Genomic DNA, 18,357 nt, shown 5'->3' with positions numbered 1-18,357 from the left:
TCCTCCCTAGCCAGGCATCCCCGCTCCTCCCGGCCAGCACCCTGCTCCCCGGACGCACGGCGGCGGCCGGACAGACCGGTGTCAGAACCAGACAGGCCGGACAGTCGCGGGGTCAGAACCACCTTTAATCCCGCCCTACATGACGAGCCCCCGGAGCGCCTCCTCCGTCGAGCGCCACTGGATCAGCTGGATCTGGATCTCCACCGTCAGAGGCTCGGGCTGGTAGTCACTTTCGTACACTGAAACCAAAGATTTTATTTCTGAGGGAATATGAAAATGTGAATCCGGAGCGATGAGCGGGCTGGCGGTGCACGGCCGACCCGGGCGACTCCGTCCCCAAAACGCAAACCTGACCTGGGTCCCCAGGCCAGCACGGTTTCAGAATCGCCCTGGGGTCTTAACCGTAATAAGACATAAATCACTTCTAATCAAGTCATTCAACAAGCTTCCATTTGAGTTACAAGATGAACTAGCTGCTTTTTCTTGGGACATCTTTTTCACTTGAAAGAAGGCTGACAAAATATGGTTATTTCTGCACTTCTTTCGCGGGCCCAGTGGCTAGGACCCCACATTCCCATTGCAAGGGGCCAGGTCCATTCCTGGTCAGGGAACTAAATCCCACATGACCCCAGGCAGCCAAATAAATAAATACATATATTTTTTAAATATGGTTATTTCAGCGTGAATATTTGGCAAATATTTTCAAAAAAAAGAATGAAGCAAGCCTGACACTCCAGGCAAAACATCTGAAAGCATTTGGATAAATATATTTATAACATTTGCACTTTTAAGTAGAACTTTGTAACACTGTATCTGCCACCATGAACTTACCAGTTTCCCAATACTGGAAGACTTTTCCAATGATAGGTTTGATGATAAAGAAGGTGATTTGGAGATAATGGATAAAGAAACATGTGAAGAGTTGGAAAATCTGCATAACTCAGTGAACCAGTATTTTACAAAAAACAATGACCAGATGTTAGCGATTGTTCATGCGTAAGACAGATGTTCAAAATGCAGTTTTTTGGTTTTTTTTAAAGGCAATGTAGACTAATGAATGTAACATAAGTTATTATGAAAAACTTCATCCTGTATGATTGTTTCCATGTTGTAACAACCTTCTTTTAAAAACTATTGGTTGTCAAGCCTGATGTAATGTCAAAGAAGAATATCTACAGTTATTTAAAAGTCTATTGAGGTATTTTCCTCTTTTCCAGTTGCATGTCCATGTGAGAATAGGTTTTTGTCATACACTTTAACTACAGCAAACATCACAGCGACTGACTGCAGAAGCACCTCTGCATATGTGGCTTCCTCAGTTAAGCCAAACATTAAAGAAATTTGCAAAAATGTAAAAAGTAAAAGCTTTCTTTAAGCTCATTTTAAACCTAGGGCTTAATGATAAAATTGCTTAAAATCAGTGATAAAGAGAAAATTTTTAAAGCTTAAAGAGAGGGGGAAAAAAGGACACATTATATACAGAGGAACAAAGATAAAGATGACATCAGATTTATCATCAGAAAAAAAAATGCAAACCAGAGGACAGCAGCAGAACAGTGGACATTTAAACACTCAAATTTGAAAACTGTCAAATTTCTCTCTTCCCTCCCCACTCTCCTTTGGGGGCTCCAACTCTGTGGATGTGATTTCCTTTGAATTTATAAGTCACTGATTACTAATGCTTTGTTCATTTCTTTTCCAGCCATTTTTCTCTCTGAGTTTAACTCTGGATAGTTTCTACTGCTTCAAGTTAGGTTCCTCAGTTTTCCTTCTGCATTGTCTAATCTGCCATTAATCCCACTGAGTACATTTTTCAAGTGATACTGTGGTTTTCATCTCTAAAATTCTGATTTATCTTCCATGTCACTATGTAACATGGTCAATCTTTCCTCTAGCTTCTTGGCTATATGGAATACAATGATAAAGACTGCTTTAATGTCCTCATCTATGAATTCTATCATATATGTCATTGCTGAGTCAATTACAATTGATTCAATTTCATTATATACTGAATTGTCTTGCTTTTTTCATGCCTGGTAATTTCTCACTGGGTGGCAGACATTGTGAACTTACCTTGAGTGGCTGGCTACCTTACCTTGGCTTGGCTATTTCTGTATTCCTATCAATATCCTTGGGTTTTGTTTTAGGACACAGTTAAGTTTGACCCTTTCAGGTCTTACTTTCCCTTCCTGCTCAGAATCTGTAGTGTTTCCCAGGGTACTGGGCTCAATCCTTTTCTCTTCTATTAACAAACTCATATTTTCATGGCTTTCAACACCATCTTAAGCTGATTCATTTGTTCAATCGATGTGCTGGGGGCTGGAGATTGTGTGGCTTTAAATAATACAAGCATAGCTCCTGGCCTACTAGAGCTTACTCGTGTGTACATAACGTATGTGTGTGTGTGTGTGTTAGTCGCTCAGTTGTGTCCGACTCTTTGTGACCCCATGGACTTTTTGAATCCACCTGGCTCCTCTATCCATGGGTTCTCCAGGCAAGAATATGGGAGTGAGTTGCCATGCCCTCCTCCAAGGAATCTTCCCAACCCGGGGATCGAACCCAGGTCTTCCACATTGCAGGCAGATTCTTGACCATCTGAGCCACCAGGGAAGCCCAAGATCTCACATGCTGTGGGACAACTAAGCCCGTGCGTCACAACTACTGAGCCCGCACTCTAGAACCCATGCTCTGCAACAAGAGAAGCCACTGCAGTGAGAAGCCCTTGCACCGCAACTAGAGAGGAGCCCCCACTCACCACCACTAGAGAAAGCCTGCGTGCCGCAATGAAGACCCAGCACAGCCATAAATAAATAAATTTTAAAAAATTAAGCACCTACACAGATTCACATCTATGTAGGTACCATTGTGATAAGTCCTGTAAAGGAAAGCACAGGATGCTGTGAAGAAGATAAAGGCCCTAACCCCAACCAGACGATCAGCTTCCCTGAAAAAGGGCCACTGAAGCTGACTGACCGAGAAGCAGCAGCGGAGTGAGTGGGAAGTATAAAGTACTCTAAGTAGACTTCCCCCGGGCAGGCTATGGAAACTGCAGTCATCTGAATGATGATGACTAGGTGGTCTGACCAGGGCAGAGGAGATGGAGTTAGAGAAGAGGAGGCAACTCAGCAGCACTGTCGATCACGGGGACTCTGGATGCACCACTCGATTCAACTTCACGTCCCCAAAGCTGAGCTCATCTTCCCACCCCAGGGCCCCTATCACTGCCAGGCAGAAGTCCTGCCTGCGCCTGCTCCCCAGTCACCAGGTCGGCCTGTTTCGTTTTCCTCATGGCTCTCTGCTCCGTCTTCTCCACACCATCCCCACCACCCATTCCTAATCCCAGGCTCTGATTCTTGCCTTAAGTGCTTCTTTTTTTTTCCAGCGAGAGAAAAATCTCATAAAATTCAAAACATTTAAACCATTTAAAAGCATACAGTTCGGTGACTTTTAGTAAATTTACAATGTTGTGCAACCATCACCACTAATTCCAGAACATTTTCATCACCCCAAATGGAAACCCATTAAGCAGTCACACCCCTTTCCCCTCCCCCACTTCCAGGCAACCACTAATCTACTCTCTGTCTCGATGGATTTGACTAATCTCAACATTTCATATAAAATGGAATCATACAGTATGCAGTCTTTTGTGTCTGGCTTCTTTCCCTTAGCGCTGAGTTTTCAAGCTTTACCCATGGAGTTGGATGTGTCAGAACTTCATTCCTTTTCATGATGGAATAATTCCCTGTTGTATGGGGACTTCCCTGGTGGTCCAGTGGCTAAGATGAGTCTGAGCTCCCAGTGCAGGGGGCCTGGCCTTCGATCCCTGGTCAGGGAACTGGATCCCACATGCCACAACTAAAAGGTCTCAAATCCCACAGCTAAAGATTATGCATGCTGCAACTAAAGAACTAGCTTGCCGCAACTAAGACCTAGCACAGCAAATAATTTTTTTCTTTAAAAAATCCCACTGTATGGGTAGACCACATTTTGCTTATCCAGTTCATCCACTGATGGTCATCTGGGCTGTTTCCACATTGCCTGCTGCTAACAGCACTGCTGTGATCTTACCTTAGACTTTTGCAGCAGTCTCCCAACTAAGCAATGTCTTCCATCTCTCCCCGTAAGCCAAACGGTTCTAAAAATTAAATCTAAAACTTATCTATTTCAATGCTGCCACTGCCCACACAACAAGCCCGAGATCCTCATACAGCAAAGAAGAGCTAATGCCCTGCAGGAGCTTCCCGGGTGGGGCTCACATGGTAAAAGAACCTGCCTGCCAATGCAGGAGACATAAGACGCGAGTTCGATCCCTGGGTGGGGAAGATCCCTTGGAGAAGGGTTAAGTATTCTTGCCTGGAGAATCTCCATGGACAGAGGAGCCTGGCGGGCCATAGTCCATGGGGTCACAAAGAGTCAGACACGACTGAGCAACTTAGCATGCCCTGCAGGAGCAGGACTACTGCTGAGCCGGAAGGACACTGGGCACCCCGAACCTGAGCCTCCCCTCCCCACTCCATCCTGGCCCCGCCCAGGATGCCTGTCCTGCCCAGGTCCTGACCACGGCAGGCCCCTGTGCACAAGGCCGCAGGGAAGACTCAGGGTTTGGTCCTCAGAGTAGGCATGGCCCTCCCTCCGGCTGGAAGATAGGATTCTCCATCCTCCCATCCCTTCAGTCCCGGTCAGGCTGACCCCTCAGGGAGTCCTGCTATATTTGTGCCCTTCCCCAAATTCCTGCATGGAAATCCCAGCCCCCCAAGATGATGCTGTTGGGAGGTGGGGCCTTTGGAAGGTGATTATGTCATGAGGGCGGTGGGGGGCGGGGCGGGGTGGCAGCTCTGGCCCCTCTCCCACCAGGTGAGGACCCAGGGAGAAGGTGCCAACCAGGAAGAGGACGGTCACCTGGTGCTGCTGGCGTCTTGGTCTTGGACTTCACCTCCAGAGCAGCTGGAAATCAACGTCTGGTGTTCATTCGCCACCCGCCCTGGGGCAACTTACAGCAGACCAAACGGACCAGGGCTGGTCCTCGGGAAACCCTCCCTGCCCTCTGCCCTTCATCAGCACCTACCTTTTTTACCTTTCTTATTCTTCTTTGCATCCTGAGAGAGAGAACCACAGAATAAGTTCCTCACTGGAGTGGAGGGGTACTCGGGGAGGGGTGGGTACAACCCTGGTGGGTTAGAGCTCCCTGGCCAGGGTCCCTCTTGGACCAGGGAGGTAAGGTGGGGTCTCGTCTGGAGGAGCTGCCTGGCCTGCCCGCTTGCCTGGGCCCTCGCGCTCGAGAAGGCCACCCACCAGGCGGGCGACCCTTGCTGCATGCCCCCACCCCTACCCTCCTGTGGTTCTGCTCCCCCTTCCCCATCCCACCTCCCCCTCGCTTCCGCCCCCGGCAGGCGTCTGTGGGCAGGGGAGGGAGGTGTGTGGGGGGAGGGGATTGTACCCTGTTAAATGTCAGCCGGTCAGCTTCCAAGGTCCGGATCACCCCAAAGTTGCACACGGTAGACACGAACGGCTCCCCCGCCAGCAGGGGCTCTAGGACCACCGGGCTGCTGCCCAGCACCCGCAGGATGGGCGGGTCCTGGCGCAGCTCCTTAGGAAGCTCCTTCTGCTTCTTGCTCCCCTTTTGCACCTGTGGGGAGAGGCCAGGTGGGTGGACGGGGGGGGGGGGGGGGGGCAGGGAGCTGGGAGCATCCTCCCATCACCCAGGCCACCGCCCCCACCTGGAGGTACCTTGGGGGGTTCTTTCTCCCCTTTGTCTGCCTTGTCTTTGCCCTTCTTGTCTTTCTCCTTCTCCTTCTTGTCCTTCTCTCCTTTGCCCTTCTTAGCAGCCAAGGGACTGTCTGAGGAAGACAGCTCCACCGCAGGCCAGGAAAGAATCTAGGGGTTGGAGGAGGGCAGGGGGCTAGCCAGGATCTTTCTGGAAAAGCACAGAGACCCCGCTAATGGGGAAGCAAGGCTACAGATGCCCAACAGAAAAGCAGAGCACAGGAGACAGGGGCAGCGTATGAACCCTGGAGAACGCTGGCGCCCACCTTCTCCTCCACGACAGTGACCACGGTCCCTGAGAGCAGGAAGGCCTTGAGCGGCACCAGGTCCTTCAGCACGTGCTGCATCTCGTAGTTGCAGGGGATGACATCAGACCACGGCTTGGGGACCGTGCTGAAGAGCACAGTCCTTGGGAGGAGAGAGACCACGTGGTGGGGGGCTGTGCCATCTGGGGAGGACTTTGAGAAGATCAGCAATATGCAGGCACACCCAGGGACAGAAGGCCAGGAGGGCTGGGGGCACCGAGAACGATAAACTCCCAGTGTGATCTGGGCCCAGCCCCCAGCCACGTGAGCATCCTTACCCTAGGGATGGGCAGAGCCGGGGATCCAGGAGCGGCCGCAGCTTGACCAGCTCTTCTGCAGAGTCTATGGACCGTGGTAACGGCTCGGAAGCAGCAGAGACAATGGACTCCTCCAGCTCCCCCGACTCGTACGGGGAGGCCAGCCCGGATTCCAGGGACTCTTCTATCTCTTCAACGATTTCTTCCAGAATGTCCTCACCCAGCTGTTCCATTCCGGGAGGGGGCTTGATGATCTGTCAAAGACGTGAAAGTACATTCAAGACCGCAGGCCTCAGAGCTCACGCCCGACACGACGTGCACGCGGTGTGAATGGGCACCTGTGCTTGATGGATGTGAAGCAAAGAAACGCACGGACTGAGGGGGCAGGAAGTTAAAAACCAACCAGCCAGACAAGCAACAGCAAAACGACACCCAGTCTTGATTCTTCTGAAAGTTCTATGTTAAGAGTAAAGACAGGGACTTCCCTGGATGGTCAGTGGCTAAGACTCCGAGCTCCCAATGCAGAGGGCCTGGGTTCAGTCCCTGGTCAGGGAACTAGATCCCCCATCCCACAACTAAAGATCCTGTATGCTACAACAAAGATGGAAGATCCAACATTCTGCAACTAAGACCCGGCACAGACAAATAAATAAATGAATAATAATAATAAAGAGTAAAAATAGTAACAATTTCTTCACAAGCTAGGAAACCCTGGCATTTCTCCTAGTTGGTTGACACTGTTGGGTTTTCTTGTGATGGGAAGGGAGAAGGGAGGTATGGGGGAGTTGGAGAACAGGGTTGGGAGGCCAGCAGCCTAGTCCCGAGAATCTGGGCTGCTCCCTTGTTAGGTCCTTTGCTTCTGTTTCAAGGGGGATAGGAAGGGGTGAGCACGACTGAGAATCACTCCAGCTTCAAGGGGCTTCCCAGGTGGTGCTAGTGGTAAAGAACCCACTTGCCAATACAGGAGACATAAGAGATGTGGGTTCGATCCCTTGGTCGGGAAGATCCCCTAGAGGAGGAGATGGCAACCCACTCCAGTATTCTTGCTTGGACAATCCCACGGACAGAGGAGCCCGGAGGCCACAGTCCAGGGAATCACAAAGAGTTGGACACGACTGACGCGACTGAGCACACTAACAACACCAGCTTCAAGAAAGGGGCTGAGCAGAGGCTGCCGTCCTGTTCAGAGGAGGGTATGAGTTGGAAAGATCCATGTTAAGGGGTTTCCTGGGCCCCTAAAGCCATCTTGTCTGCACAGGGAACCCTGCGAACCCGAGAGCAGAGGTGCTCCAGGCACCCACCTCAGCGAGGACACCGCCGTATTCACTTCTTTCGCCTTCTTCATCTTCCACAAAATCATACGTCACATAGTAGTTGTAAGTGATGAAAGGGCCTTGGGGCCCTGGTTCTGGGTCCAAGACCGAGGAGTCCAGCACCCCTCGGAGGTTTCCAACAGTCACCAATAACTGTGCCTCGGGCACCAGGAGATCTGCAGGAGGGAACGGGCAGGGGTGAGGGGAACCGAGGGATGAGATGGACAAAGAGCAAAGGAGGGCAGGTGAGCACGCCTCCTGCCTCCTGCTCTGAGCTGGGCTGAGCCTCAACTTTGCAGACTTGGGTTCATATTGCAGCACTGCCAAGTTCAATACACAGGGAATTGGGGTAAGTCTCAGGGGCTTCCTTGGTGGCTTGGACGGTAAAGAATCTGCCTGCAATGTGGGAGACCCGGGTTTGATCCCTGGGTCAGGAAAATCCCCTGGAGAAGGGAATGGCTACCCACTCCAGTATCCTTGCCTAGAGAAGTCCAAGGACAGAGGTTACAGTCCATGGGGTCACAAAGAGTCAGACACGACTGAGTGACTAACACTTTCACTTTCCTTTGGGTAAGATGCCCCTCTTCAGCCTTGTTTTCCTGATCTGTATAGTGGAAACGGCAGGAGCTGCTTTGCAGGATGCTTGCAGATGGAGACTATGTGACTTTAGCCCGTGCCTGACACGCAGAAGGCAAAGCTATTATTAGCCATGTTTCATCACCCTGACCTTGAGAAGACTCTGGTACAGCCACAAGGGGGTGATCTCAAGCCACCAGCAAGACAAGAAGCTGATTTAAAGAATGTTTCTCATTTGTCTCGGAAGGAAGGGAGGGGACCATGATGGTCCCAACCCCCTACCATTTCTGTCCCCAAATCTCAATCACATGGAACAAAATCTGGGAGAGAACTCTGCCCAAGAAAGTGAGTTACACCTGACCTGGGTCTGAGTCAGCCGGGGAGCTGGGTGACAGATGCACAAACCCAGTAGGGTGGTGGGTGGGCCGGGGGGGCCCCCCTCAACAATTCCCCCACACCCTGCACCTTGGCCCCCTCACCCTCGCTGTGCCTGAGCCCCCGGAAGAGATGCTTCTCGCTGGATGCCACGGTGATGTCGTCCAGCACGCAGAGTCTGGCCAGGCTGTCGATGGTGAAGCCCCGGTAGTAGGGCACCAGGGCCAGTGGATTGCCCTGGAGCAGCAGCAGCCTCAGGTGTGGCAGTGTCTTCAGGCCGGCCACCATGCTCTGCAGGTCCATCAGGTTGTTGAAGCTCAGGTCCAGGGAGACGAGGTTGGGCCTGAAAGGTGAGTGGCACGGCCCAGGAGCACGAGGCCAGATGAGCAGAGGGGTGGTCATGCCACTGCGCCTGCATCCCCCAGCACCCCCAGCACCCTGAGTCCCGGCTGGACAAGGCCTGGTGCTGAGGGCAGGATGGGAGACTGCCTTCCCTGACACTCAGGCCTCGGGTTGCCCTTGACTCGAGTTAGCCCCCTGACCGAATGGAGCCCCCGATTCCCCCGGCCCCCTTTCTCTTGCTGTGCACAGAGGTGGCTGTCACATCCTGCCTCCACTCAACTTGTATGTGTATAGACCTCTTCTCAGCTAACCATCTGGCTATCTCCCATACATCTAGAAGGTTCTCAGCAGAGATGGACAGACTGGCGAGGAAGGTGGAGGGAGGCCTCTGTATAGAGGAGCCATGGGGGTGGGGTAGGAGAGGCCGACAAACAGGGGGGCCTGGGAAGAGGGGCTGTGAGGCTTGAAGGGTCTAGAAGCTGGAAGAAATGCAGCTGTGAGTCAGACCAGGCCACGATCGTGGGAAGCAGTCTGGCTCATTCCTTTTATTATTTTTTTTAATATTTACTTATTTGACTGCGCCAGGTCTTGGTTGCGGATGTGGAATTTACTTCCCTGACCAGGAATCGAACCCAGGCCCCCCCTGCTTTGGAAGCATGGAGTCTTAGCCGCTGGACCACCAGGGAAGTCCCTGGTTTGTGTCTTGGGGCACGTGGGTGAAGAAGAACCAGCTGCTAGGGACAGAGGAGGCACCCCGCACCTTCCACCTGGTGGTAGGCCTCCCTACTGTGCAAACCAGAGAGTGGATTCCAGCTCTGAGCGCAGAGGCAACAACAACAGTTCACACGGGGCCACCTCATCAACACAGTCCCACCGTCACACGTCTCCCAGCCACACCTGCCCTTCTTCCCTCCCCTCATCCTGCCCTGATGTTGACCAGCCAGTCACAGAAATACCCGAGAAGAACACGTCATTTGGACCGGCACATAGATTTTACCCAATACCAGCCTCCTTCAGAAGAACTGGTGGAAGCATCAGAAAGATGGATTCGCAGGATGTGTACCCTCCTTTTAAATTCAAAACAGCAAAAGATGGAGCTTTCACACATACATGTTTCTATGAAATCCACACTCAGAGTCAAGCAGGTGACGTTATCGTAAGCCTGTTTTCCACATCAAAGACCAGAACACTTACGGGACGTCCCTGGTGGTCCAGTGGTTAAGACTCCACGCTTCCAAGGCAGGGAGCACAGGTTTGGTCCCTGGTCAGGGAACTAAGATCCTACATGCCGTGTGGCCAAAAATTTTAAATGAATAAATTAACAAAAAATAACCAGAACGCTTAGAACTCTGTTTGTGGTGCGGGCCTGAACTCAGCTATCACACACAGCCCAAAGTGTGTGTTCTCTTCCTGTGCCTCACAGCTTCCCTGATGACGGAGGTCAGTGGAAGGCAGGGATCTGGAATTGTGTATGGTCAAGGCTGTGCAGAGGCAGCTTGGACAAGATAGAGAAAGATGAGGAAGGAGGAAATTAGGGTCAGAGACAGACCTTCCACAAGCGCATTCCCAGGCCACCTGGGAAAGCTGCCCTGCCGCTTGAGGCCTTCCTGGGCTGTGAGGAAAGAACTGTCGTGAACCTCAGCCCAGGGAGGTCTGCCCAGGATGCTGAGCCCCGGGAATCCTCACAGAGGCTTCAACAGGCCTCTCTGGCCCCGCTTCCTCTGAGGGAGGGTCTTTTTTTTTTAAATGTGGATCATTTTTTAAGTCTTTCTCGAATATGCTACAATGTTGTTTCTGTTTTATGTTCTGGGTGTTATCGGCCTCAAGGCGTGTGGAATATTAGCTCCCCCAGCAGGGATCGAACCTGCAACGCCCTGCATTGGAAGGCAAAGTCCTAACCACAGGACTACCGGGGAAGTCCCCCCTCTGATAGGCTTTCACAGGTGGTCTCTGCTGCCCTCAGACGTATCAGATTGCCCACTGCTCACCCACCAAGGAGACAAAGTCAAAGCAGACTTGTCTGTAGGGCAGCGGTTCTCAGGTGGGGGTAGCTTTGCCCCCCGGTTGGCCATGTGGCACTTTGGGTTGTCACAGCGGGTCTAGGGTGGACGCTCCTGGCCTCTGATGGGTGGAGGCCAGGGAGGCTGCAGGACAGCCCTCACAACCAAGAATTCACTGGCCCAAACATCAACAGGAATCCTGAATCAGAAGCACATCCTCATAGCAAAAGATCCGCTCCCTCTCATTGGCTCTTGGTGCCCTTCCCTGGGCCTCAGTGGGATTTTAGGTTTATGGGGTCAGAGGAAAACACCCTAGGTGTGGACTTAGCAGCCAACCAGGAGTTATTATAGAAAAGAGCAAAGCTGAGTTCTGCAGGTCACCAGCTTAGAGGGGCCCACATGGCACGCTCAGTCCCCTCCTCCCTCTTCCCACTGGGAGCTTCCGAGTTACCAGTGGTCGCTGGTGATGTACAGACTCTCCAGGGGGCCCAGGAGCTTGTTGTGGCCCAGCCCCAAGTGCTGGAGCCGCGGGGGTGGGTGATGGCACAGACACTCCATGCTGGTTATCTTGTTGCCATACAGCTCCAGGACCTGAGAGGAGCAGACAGCCCGCCCGTGAGCCCAGGGAGAACAGAGTCCACCCCCTCCTTCAGCCCTGGGCAACTTGGGAGGGGAGCTGCGAAGTACTCAGGCCTTGTCTCTCTGTGCCCACCTGGACTCCCTTCTAAGGATCCAGGAAGAGGGACTTCCTTGGTGGTCCAGTGGCTAAGACTCTGCACTGTCAGTGCAGGGGGTCCAGGTTCAATTCCTGGTCAGGGAACTAGATCCCATATGCTGCTACTAAGACCCAGTGCAGCCAAGTAAATAAATAATAAAGTAAAAATATAATAATAAAGTAAATACAGCCTTTGGGTTGGTGATTTAAAAAAAAAAGGATTCGGGAAGAAAATATTCCTGCAGTAGCTGTCAGAAAGCTTCTTTTCCTTTTGCAAAGGAAACTTTAAAATATGGAGTGGAGGTGATGTCGGAAAGGGTGAGAGGGGACATCTGTAATATTTTGGCAACTTCTCAATCCATGACAATTGTTCCTGGGGAAGCCGAAAGACCCCTGGACCAAAGGAATAAACCCAAAGATAACAGAGTTCTTGTGTTTCTCCTCCCAAGCCTTCCCCATTTTCTTATTGAGCCTAACACTGAGACATACAGCTGAGCCTCTTCTGCCATCAAATTTACTAGTCTCAGCATTTAATTTAAAATTGAGACCATTTTGATATGCTTAGCTGAAGACTCATAATATTGTCTGGCCTACCATTTTTTCATTGTGGTTTTATATATATTAAAACATAATTTATGATTTCAACTTTTTTTAAGTGGACAATTCAGCAGCATTGAGTACACTCACTCAGGGAACAACCATCATCATCACTATCCATTTCCAAAACTTTTCATTGTCCCACTCAGAAACTCTACCCACTGAACAACGCCCCAGTCCCTCCCTGCTCTCCCTATTAACCTCTAATGTACTTTCTGTCTCTCTGGATTTGCCTCTTCTACGTATTTCATGTAATCATCTAATACATGGCTTTTCGTGTCCAACCTCCTTCATTCAGCATCATGTTTTCAAGATCATCCATGTTGTGCATTTCATTTTTTTTTTTCCTGTCACACTGTGTGCCATGAGGGATCTTAGTTCCCTGACCAGGGATAGATCCCATGCCCCCTTAGGTGGAAGCAAGGAGTCTTACACACTGGACTGCCAGGGAAGTCCCTGTCATGCCTTTTCATGACCACATTTTGCTGTTCCATTCATCTGCTGATAACACACAGGCTGTCTCCACCTTTTGGCAACTGTGAACAGTGAACACTGGTGTACAGGAATCTGAGTCCCTGCCTTCGAGGCTTTGGGGTGTATACCTAGGAAGGGAATTTCTGGGCCACGTGGAAATCCTATGTTTCACTTTTTAAGGGACCTGGCCAACCTTTCAAAAGCCTTGGACCCGCCCTTAGCACACAGACATGATGGGCAAACCTCTTGGGGAGTGGGCAAGAGAGGGGCAGGTTGGCCCCTGGGCAGCTCTGGCTCCAAGACCCAGAATAGAACCTGGGCTCCTTTACCTTGAGAGTTGGGGGCAGGTTGGTGGGGTCAATCTCCTTGATTTGATTAGCACTCAGCACCAACTCTTCAAGCTTCATGAATTTCAGGAGCTCTTTGTCCACCAGGCTCACCTGGAAGGGAGGAAATGGAGCTTAGAACTGCAGTGGACTGGGCAGCCCTGGGGTCTTCTTGAGGACAGCAACAGTGCCTCCAGCCTCAGAGAGTGACCACCCCACACCCCAACCCCCTTCCTCTCCTGTGTGCCTTTCCTGCAGCCTTCTGCCAGGGCCTGCAGTGGCCTCTCACCCCTCAAGCCTCACCCCTCCTCTGACACCCTTCCAGCTTCGCTGTCTTGTTTCCTTTGCTGGACTGTCAGCTCCCGAGGGCAGGAATCAGAGCCATGGTGGACCCTGTGGTCTTAAGGGATCACTCTAGTTTACACCTTGCAGGGTCAGGCCAGAAACTTCAGGGGCCTGTCTGTGAATCCTCAGTTGACTTTGGCTCCAAGGACATTATGGGCCATCCTGGCTGGGCCTCCCTTGTCTGGGGCGACAAACTGGGCAAGTTTGCCGGGCTTGGTAGCCCTGCTCTGTGGACAAGCTGGTGAGATTAATCAGGAGGAGGGCCGAGCTAGGTCTTACCACCTGGTCCTGTAAGGGAAATGGCTCTTCTCTCATCAGCCCTATACCTGAGGCTCACTCTCAGCACTCACATCCTTGTCCACCACCCGGAGCGACCTGAAGTAGGTGTAGAAGAAGCTGTCTTTGAGCATCAGTGGATTCTGGATGGCCAGCTCTTTCAGGAAAAGGTCCTCTGCGCTTGAGCCCTCCACCAGAGCCCAGGGTGAGTGGGAGCTGCGGACTAGGCCCAGCAGATCCTCTACCGTCTCCTCCGCAGGGCTCAGGGCCTTCTCCTCTCTGGGGATCAGCTCCCGCCATGCTCGGCTAGTTCGAGGAAGAAATCTCGACTTATTCTGCAATGGAGGGGAGGGACGGGCGGAGGGACAGAATTTCTTTCTTTATGACTTACCCACCTCTCAAGGATTCAAAACTCTCAAAATGGAATAGACTATAAGACGGGATGATCGGGGTGAGCTTAGAAGCCAGGAAGTGTAAAAGGAGACCTGTGGGAGGTAATTAGACAAGGAAAGGTTTCTGAAGCAGAGGTGGCAAAAGCTGAACATCTGGCCCTTTAGATGTAGTAAGTGGAAGATGAAAGAGTTTGGTCCTTGAGTTTACTGTCTTCCACCCCTTGGTCTTGAGAGACGTCTGTCTATGAAACCGCAAAGCACAGCACAACGCCAGGCACACAGTAGGGGCCCAGTCAATGTTTGTTCATGAAACAAGTTAATTAGTTCCTTGATTAGCATCTCGGTTTTCTCTTCTATGAAAATGGAGACCAGCCCGACATGGGAATGTGGGGTCCCAGCTTCCCACTAGTCCATCCTAAAGGAAATCAGCCCTGAATAGTCATTGGAAGGATTGATGCTGAAGCTGAAGCTCCAATACTTTGGCCACCTGATGCAAAGAGCCGACTCATTGGAAAAGACCCTGATGCTGGTAAAGACTGAGGGCAGGAGAAGAAGGGGATGACAGAGGATGAGATGGTTGGATGGCATCACTGACTTATTGGACATGAGTGTGAGCAAACTCTGGGAGAGAGTGAAGGACAGGGAAGCCTGGCGTGCTGCAGTCCATGGGATCTCAAAGAGTCGGACAGGAACACCAAAAAGCTTCCCACCAAGCCCATGGGAACCATTCAGGACTCAGGACTTCCTGGCACACTTGAGAAGCCCCCGGTTCTGAAGGTCATGCTACTCCTGCACTTAGTTGGTGAGGACGGCCCCTCTGGCCACATCGCAGCAGGGTCCTAACTGTAAACCTGCTCATGGGACGATATTTCACCCCTAAAGGAGGCTGGTGTCTTTAAGAGAGCCTGCCCCGGGGTCCCGCTCTGCTCGAGGCAGGGTCCCTGCCCTCTACCCTGGGTCAGCGCCCACAGGCCACAGGTGGGGGCCTATCTCGTCCACCCCTGCAGCGTCCCTGTTCCCACGGTCCACCCCCATCACCACCCCCAGGTCAGGATGCTCCCTAAACGCCCAGATCCAAACATCCTCTCCAGGCTTCTCCTTATCAACCAACTCCTGGGCCCGGTGGCGCCCTCAGCACCCGGGGCCAGCCTTCCCCAGCCCCGCTCTGCGTCCCTAGGCCCTGGCCTGGTCCCTAGTCGGTCCCCTCCGTTTCCCAGACCCCCGAGCCCCCCTCCTCCCCGGCCGCCCCGCCAGCGCCCGCACCCAGCTGCCGGTGCCGCACGGGAACTCGTGCAGACACAACTGTCGCAGGTGCTCCCGGACCGCGGCGCTCAAGGTCCGGGTCTCCTGCTCCATGCTCGCGCGTTCGCCACGCCAGCTGGTTGCTAGGCAACCGCCGGGACGCTCCAGGCGGCGGAGGCGCGGTTGAGCAGGCGCTCCTGGAACCCACTATTTTCGCTTGCGGACCAACTTTGCCCGCAGCCAGGAGTCAGAGCCCCAGCTGCGCCGGGTTAACAATACTCTTCCCACCGCCACCTGGGGGTGATTACTGTGGTGGCCCCGGCAGGTATTGAGCGCTTGCTAGCTGCTAATCTGTTTCTTCTCTGGAGCACCCTCGGAATAAAGTGTTAATTCTTATCCCCCTTTGGCGGAACTGGGGAGGAGAAATGAATCCAAGGACAAACAGTCCTCTCTAATCAGTGGATTCCAAGGTGGATCTCTTTAATCCCCGTGTCAGAACTTTTAATCACTGTCCACCCAGACAACAGGTTTAGCACCAAGGCCCCATTTTAGACTGGTCCGATCTCATTCATCTTTCCATCCTCAGCATCTAGTCCACTGCCTGGCTGGCAAGGGACTCCTGGGCACCGGTTTGTGAAATTAACGGGATAAGATGATGGGAGTGGGGGCTTACCTGGTGGTCCAGTGGCTAAGATTCCACAGTCCTAATGCAGGGGGCCTGTGTTCCATCCCTGGTCAGGGAACTAGATCCCATATGCTGCAGCTAAGAGTTCACATGCTGCAACTCAAAAGATCCCCGCATGCTGCAACTAAGACCTGGTGCAGCCAAATAAATAAAAATATATAAAAAGAGATGGTTTTGATTCCTATAATTTGAAAATGCAACATCTTGACTGAGATCTAATGTACATAACTAAAATTCACCAGTTTAAAGTGCACAATTCTTAAGTATATTCATAGTGCCACTACATCCGTAGTGCAGCTCTCACTGTAATATAATTTTCAACTTTTTCTTCATCCCCAAAGGACACACAGCATAATAGTTTCAAGGTTCAGATATGTTGCAGCGGGTCAGTACTTCATTCCTTCTTATGGATGAATAATATTCTATTTATGGGTGGAAGACATTTTTGTTTATCCATTCATCAGTTGAAGGACATCTGAGTTGTTTCTACTTTTTGATTCTGATGAATAATGCAGCTATGAACATTCATGTACAAGTTTTGTATGAACATAAGTTTTCATTTCTCTTGGGTAGATACTTAGGAATGAAATTTTTGAGTCATATGGTAACTCAACGTTTCACATTTTGAGGACCTGCTAAACTATTTTACAGAGAAGCCGCACCATTCATTTTACATTTCTACCAGCAATATATGAGAGTTCCACTTTTTTCATATCCTCACCAACACCAATTATTTTACACTTACAAAAACTATAGCCATCTTAATAGGTATGAAGTGGTATCACATTGTGGTTTTTATTTGCATTTTCCTAATGCCTGACAAAAAGATGGGAATACCAGACCACCTGTCCTGCCTCCTGAGAAAGCTGTATGCAAGTCAAGAAGCAATAGTTAGAACTGGACATGGAACAACAGACTGGTTCCAGATTGGGAAAGGAGTACAGTTCAGTTCAGTCTGACATGACTGAGGGACTGAACTGAACTGAACTGAATGCCTGACTGGGCTTCCCTTGTGGCTCAGTGGTAAAGAATATGCCTGCCAATGCAGGAGACATGGGTTCAATCCCTTAGTTGGGAAGATCCCTTGGAGAAGGAAATGGCAACCCACTCCAGGATCTTGCCTGGAGAATTCCATGGACAGAGGAGCCTGGCGGGCTACAGTCCATGGGGTCCCAAAAGAATGGGACACGACTGAGTGACTAAATAACAACAATAACAACAACAATGCCTGATTAATGATGTTCAAACATCTTTTCATGTGCTTATTGGCCATTTGTGTCTTCTTTGGAGAAATGTCTATTCAAATACATTGGTCATTTTAAAATTGAGTTTGTTTTTTATCATTGAGTTGTAAGAGCTTTTATATGTTCTGGATGCTAGCCCCCTGTCTTGTTCATGATTTTCTCCCATTCTAGGGGTTGTCTTTCACTTTCTTGGTAGTGTCCCTTGACAAGCAAAAGGTTTTAATTTTGCTGAGATGTAATTTATCTGGTTTTTTTTTCCCCTTTGGTTGTTTGTGCTTTTGGTGTCATTTTAAGAAACCACTGCCTAATCCATAAAACTGAGTTTTGAGCATCCTTTCTATATTCTGCTCAGAATTCCTTTGTTGGATTTGCATTTGGTTAACATTTTTTTTCCTAGTCTTGGCTTGTCTTTTCATCCTCTCAACAGGGATTTTAGAAGAGATTTTTTTTTTTTTAATTTTGAGGAAGTCCGATTTATCAACTGTGATCCAAAAACACCCACCCTTGTGGACATCTGTCATTCTTTTTGATTGTCCTACATTAGAACACCTTTACTACTGTTAGAAAAATTTCCCAGTACTTGGAAATAAGACAAAAAGGGAGCCATACATCTTTTTAAAGAATAAAACAAATATCTAAGAGTCTACAGTGATATAAACACATCAAAGAGATGAACCAGGGAGGATGCCTGGGAATCCAGTCATGCAACTGAGTGGTTTTACTTTTTCCTCCATTCTAAAACCACAGTATGGCTTCCCCTTGCCCAACAATGTATTCAACCCCCACTAGAAAACTTCCCAGTGACCTCATGTTCTCAGACCTATTGTATCTCTTCAGCCTTTATCTTATTTGACCTCTCTGTGCCTTTTGATGGTGCCAATCATTTCCTCCTTCTTGAAACCGCTTCTTATCTTGTTCCATGATCACATGTTTTTCTAGTACGTTTCTTTCCCTCTTGAGGATGTCTTCTCAGTGTTTTAGACTAAATCCTCTTCCTATACCTGTTCCATTAATGGAGGTGTGTCCCAGGGATCCACCCTTGATTCACAACTCACATTGGTTCTCTCTCTTAGATGTCCAGTTTCATCAACACAATATACAGGTGGTACCCAATGTATGTCTCTGGTTCC

The 18,357-nt window shown here is 50.3% G+C and overlaps 1 protein-coding gene and 1 non-coding gene across 8 annotated transcripts; one reads left to right on the top strand and one right to left on the bottom strand.

Annotated features, from left to right (window-relative positions):
* Positions 1–107: 107 nt before the first annotated feature.
* On the bottom strand, positions 108–15,432 carry LRRC43 (leucine rich repeat containing 43). 7 transcript variants are annotated; one of them, XM_081540132.1, is made up of 14 exons: positions 15,320–15,432; positions 14,056–14,149; positions 13,739–13,970; positions 13,047–13,157; positions 11,383–11,522; positions 8,694–8,932; positions 7,627–7,814; positions 6,347–6,579; positions 6,030–6,171; positions 5,728–5,874; positions 5,438–5,626; positions 5,066–5,096; positions 4,900–4,944; positions 108–239 (listed from the first exon to the last, which is right to left on the bottom strand). In XM_081540132.1, exons 3-14 carry the CDS (start codon positions 13,796–13,798, stop codon positions 136–138), a joined length of 1,629 nt encoding a protein of 542 aa, XP_081396258.1. In that variant the 5' UTR covers positions 13,799–13,970; positions 14,056–14,149; positions 15,320–15,432; the 3' UTR covers positions 108–135. The 7 variants fall into 7 exon arrangements, with proteins under 7 accessions (XP_081396258.1, XP_081396257.1, XP_081396252.1 ...); XM_081540131.1 differs by having other exon boundaries at positions 14,060–14,149; XM_081540126.1 differs by lacking the exon at positions 14,056–14,149 and having other exon boundaries at positions 13,715–13,999.
* Positions 11,679–11,751, top strand: TRNAD-GUC (transfer RNA aspartic acid (anticodon GUC)). The gene has a single exon. It is a non-coding gene; the product is annotated as a tRNA-Asp (tRNA).
* Positions 15,433–18,357: the final 2,925 nt, after the last annotated feature.

This window comes from Giraffa tippelskirchi, chromosome 11 (genome assembly GCF_054371585.1).
Source record: "Giraffa tippelskirchi isolate mGirTip1 chromosome 11, T2T-mGirTip1v1.2.pri, whole genome shotgun sequence".
NCBI lineage: Eukaryota > Metazoa > Chordata > Mammalia > Artiodactyla > Giraffidae > Giraffa > Giraffa tippelskirchi.
The sequence above is the reverse complement of the archived record's forward strand: the minus strand, read 5'-3'. Positions and strand labels throughout refer to the sequence as shown.

Coding starts and splice junctions, on each gene's coding strand:
- LRRC43 (XM_081540126.1), bottom strand. CDS start 15,412: ATGGAGCAGGAGACCCGGACCTTGAGCGCCGCGGTCCGGGAGCACCTG. Junction 13,158..13,714: donor GTGCTGAGAGTGAGCCTCAG/GTATAGGGCTGA, acceptor CCTCCCTTCCAG/GTGAGCCTGGTGGACAAAGA. Junction 5,097..5,437: donor ACCGGCTGACATTTAACAGG/GTACAATCCCCT, acceptor TCTCTCTCTCAG/GATGCAAAGAAGAATAAGAA.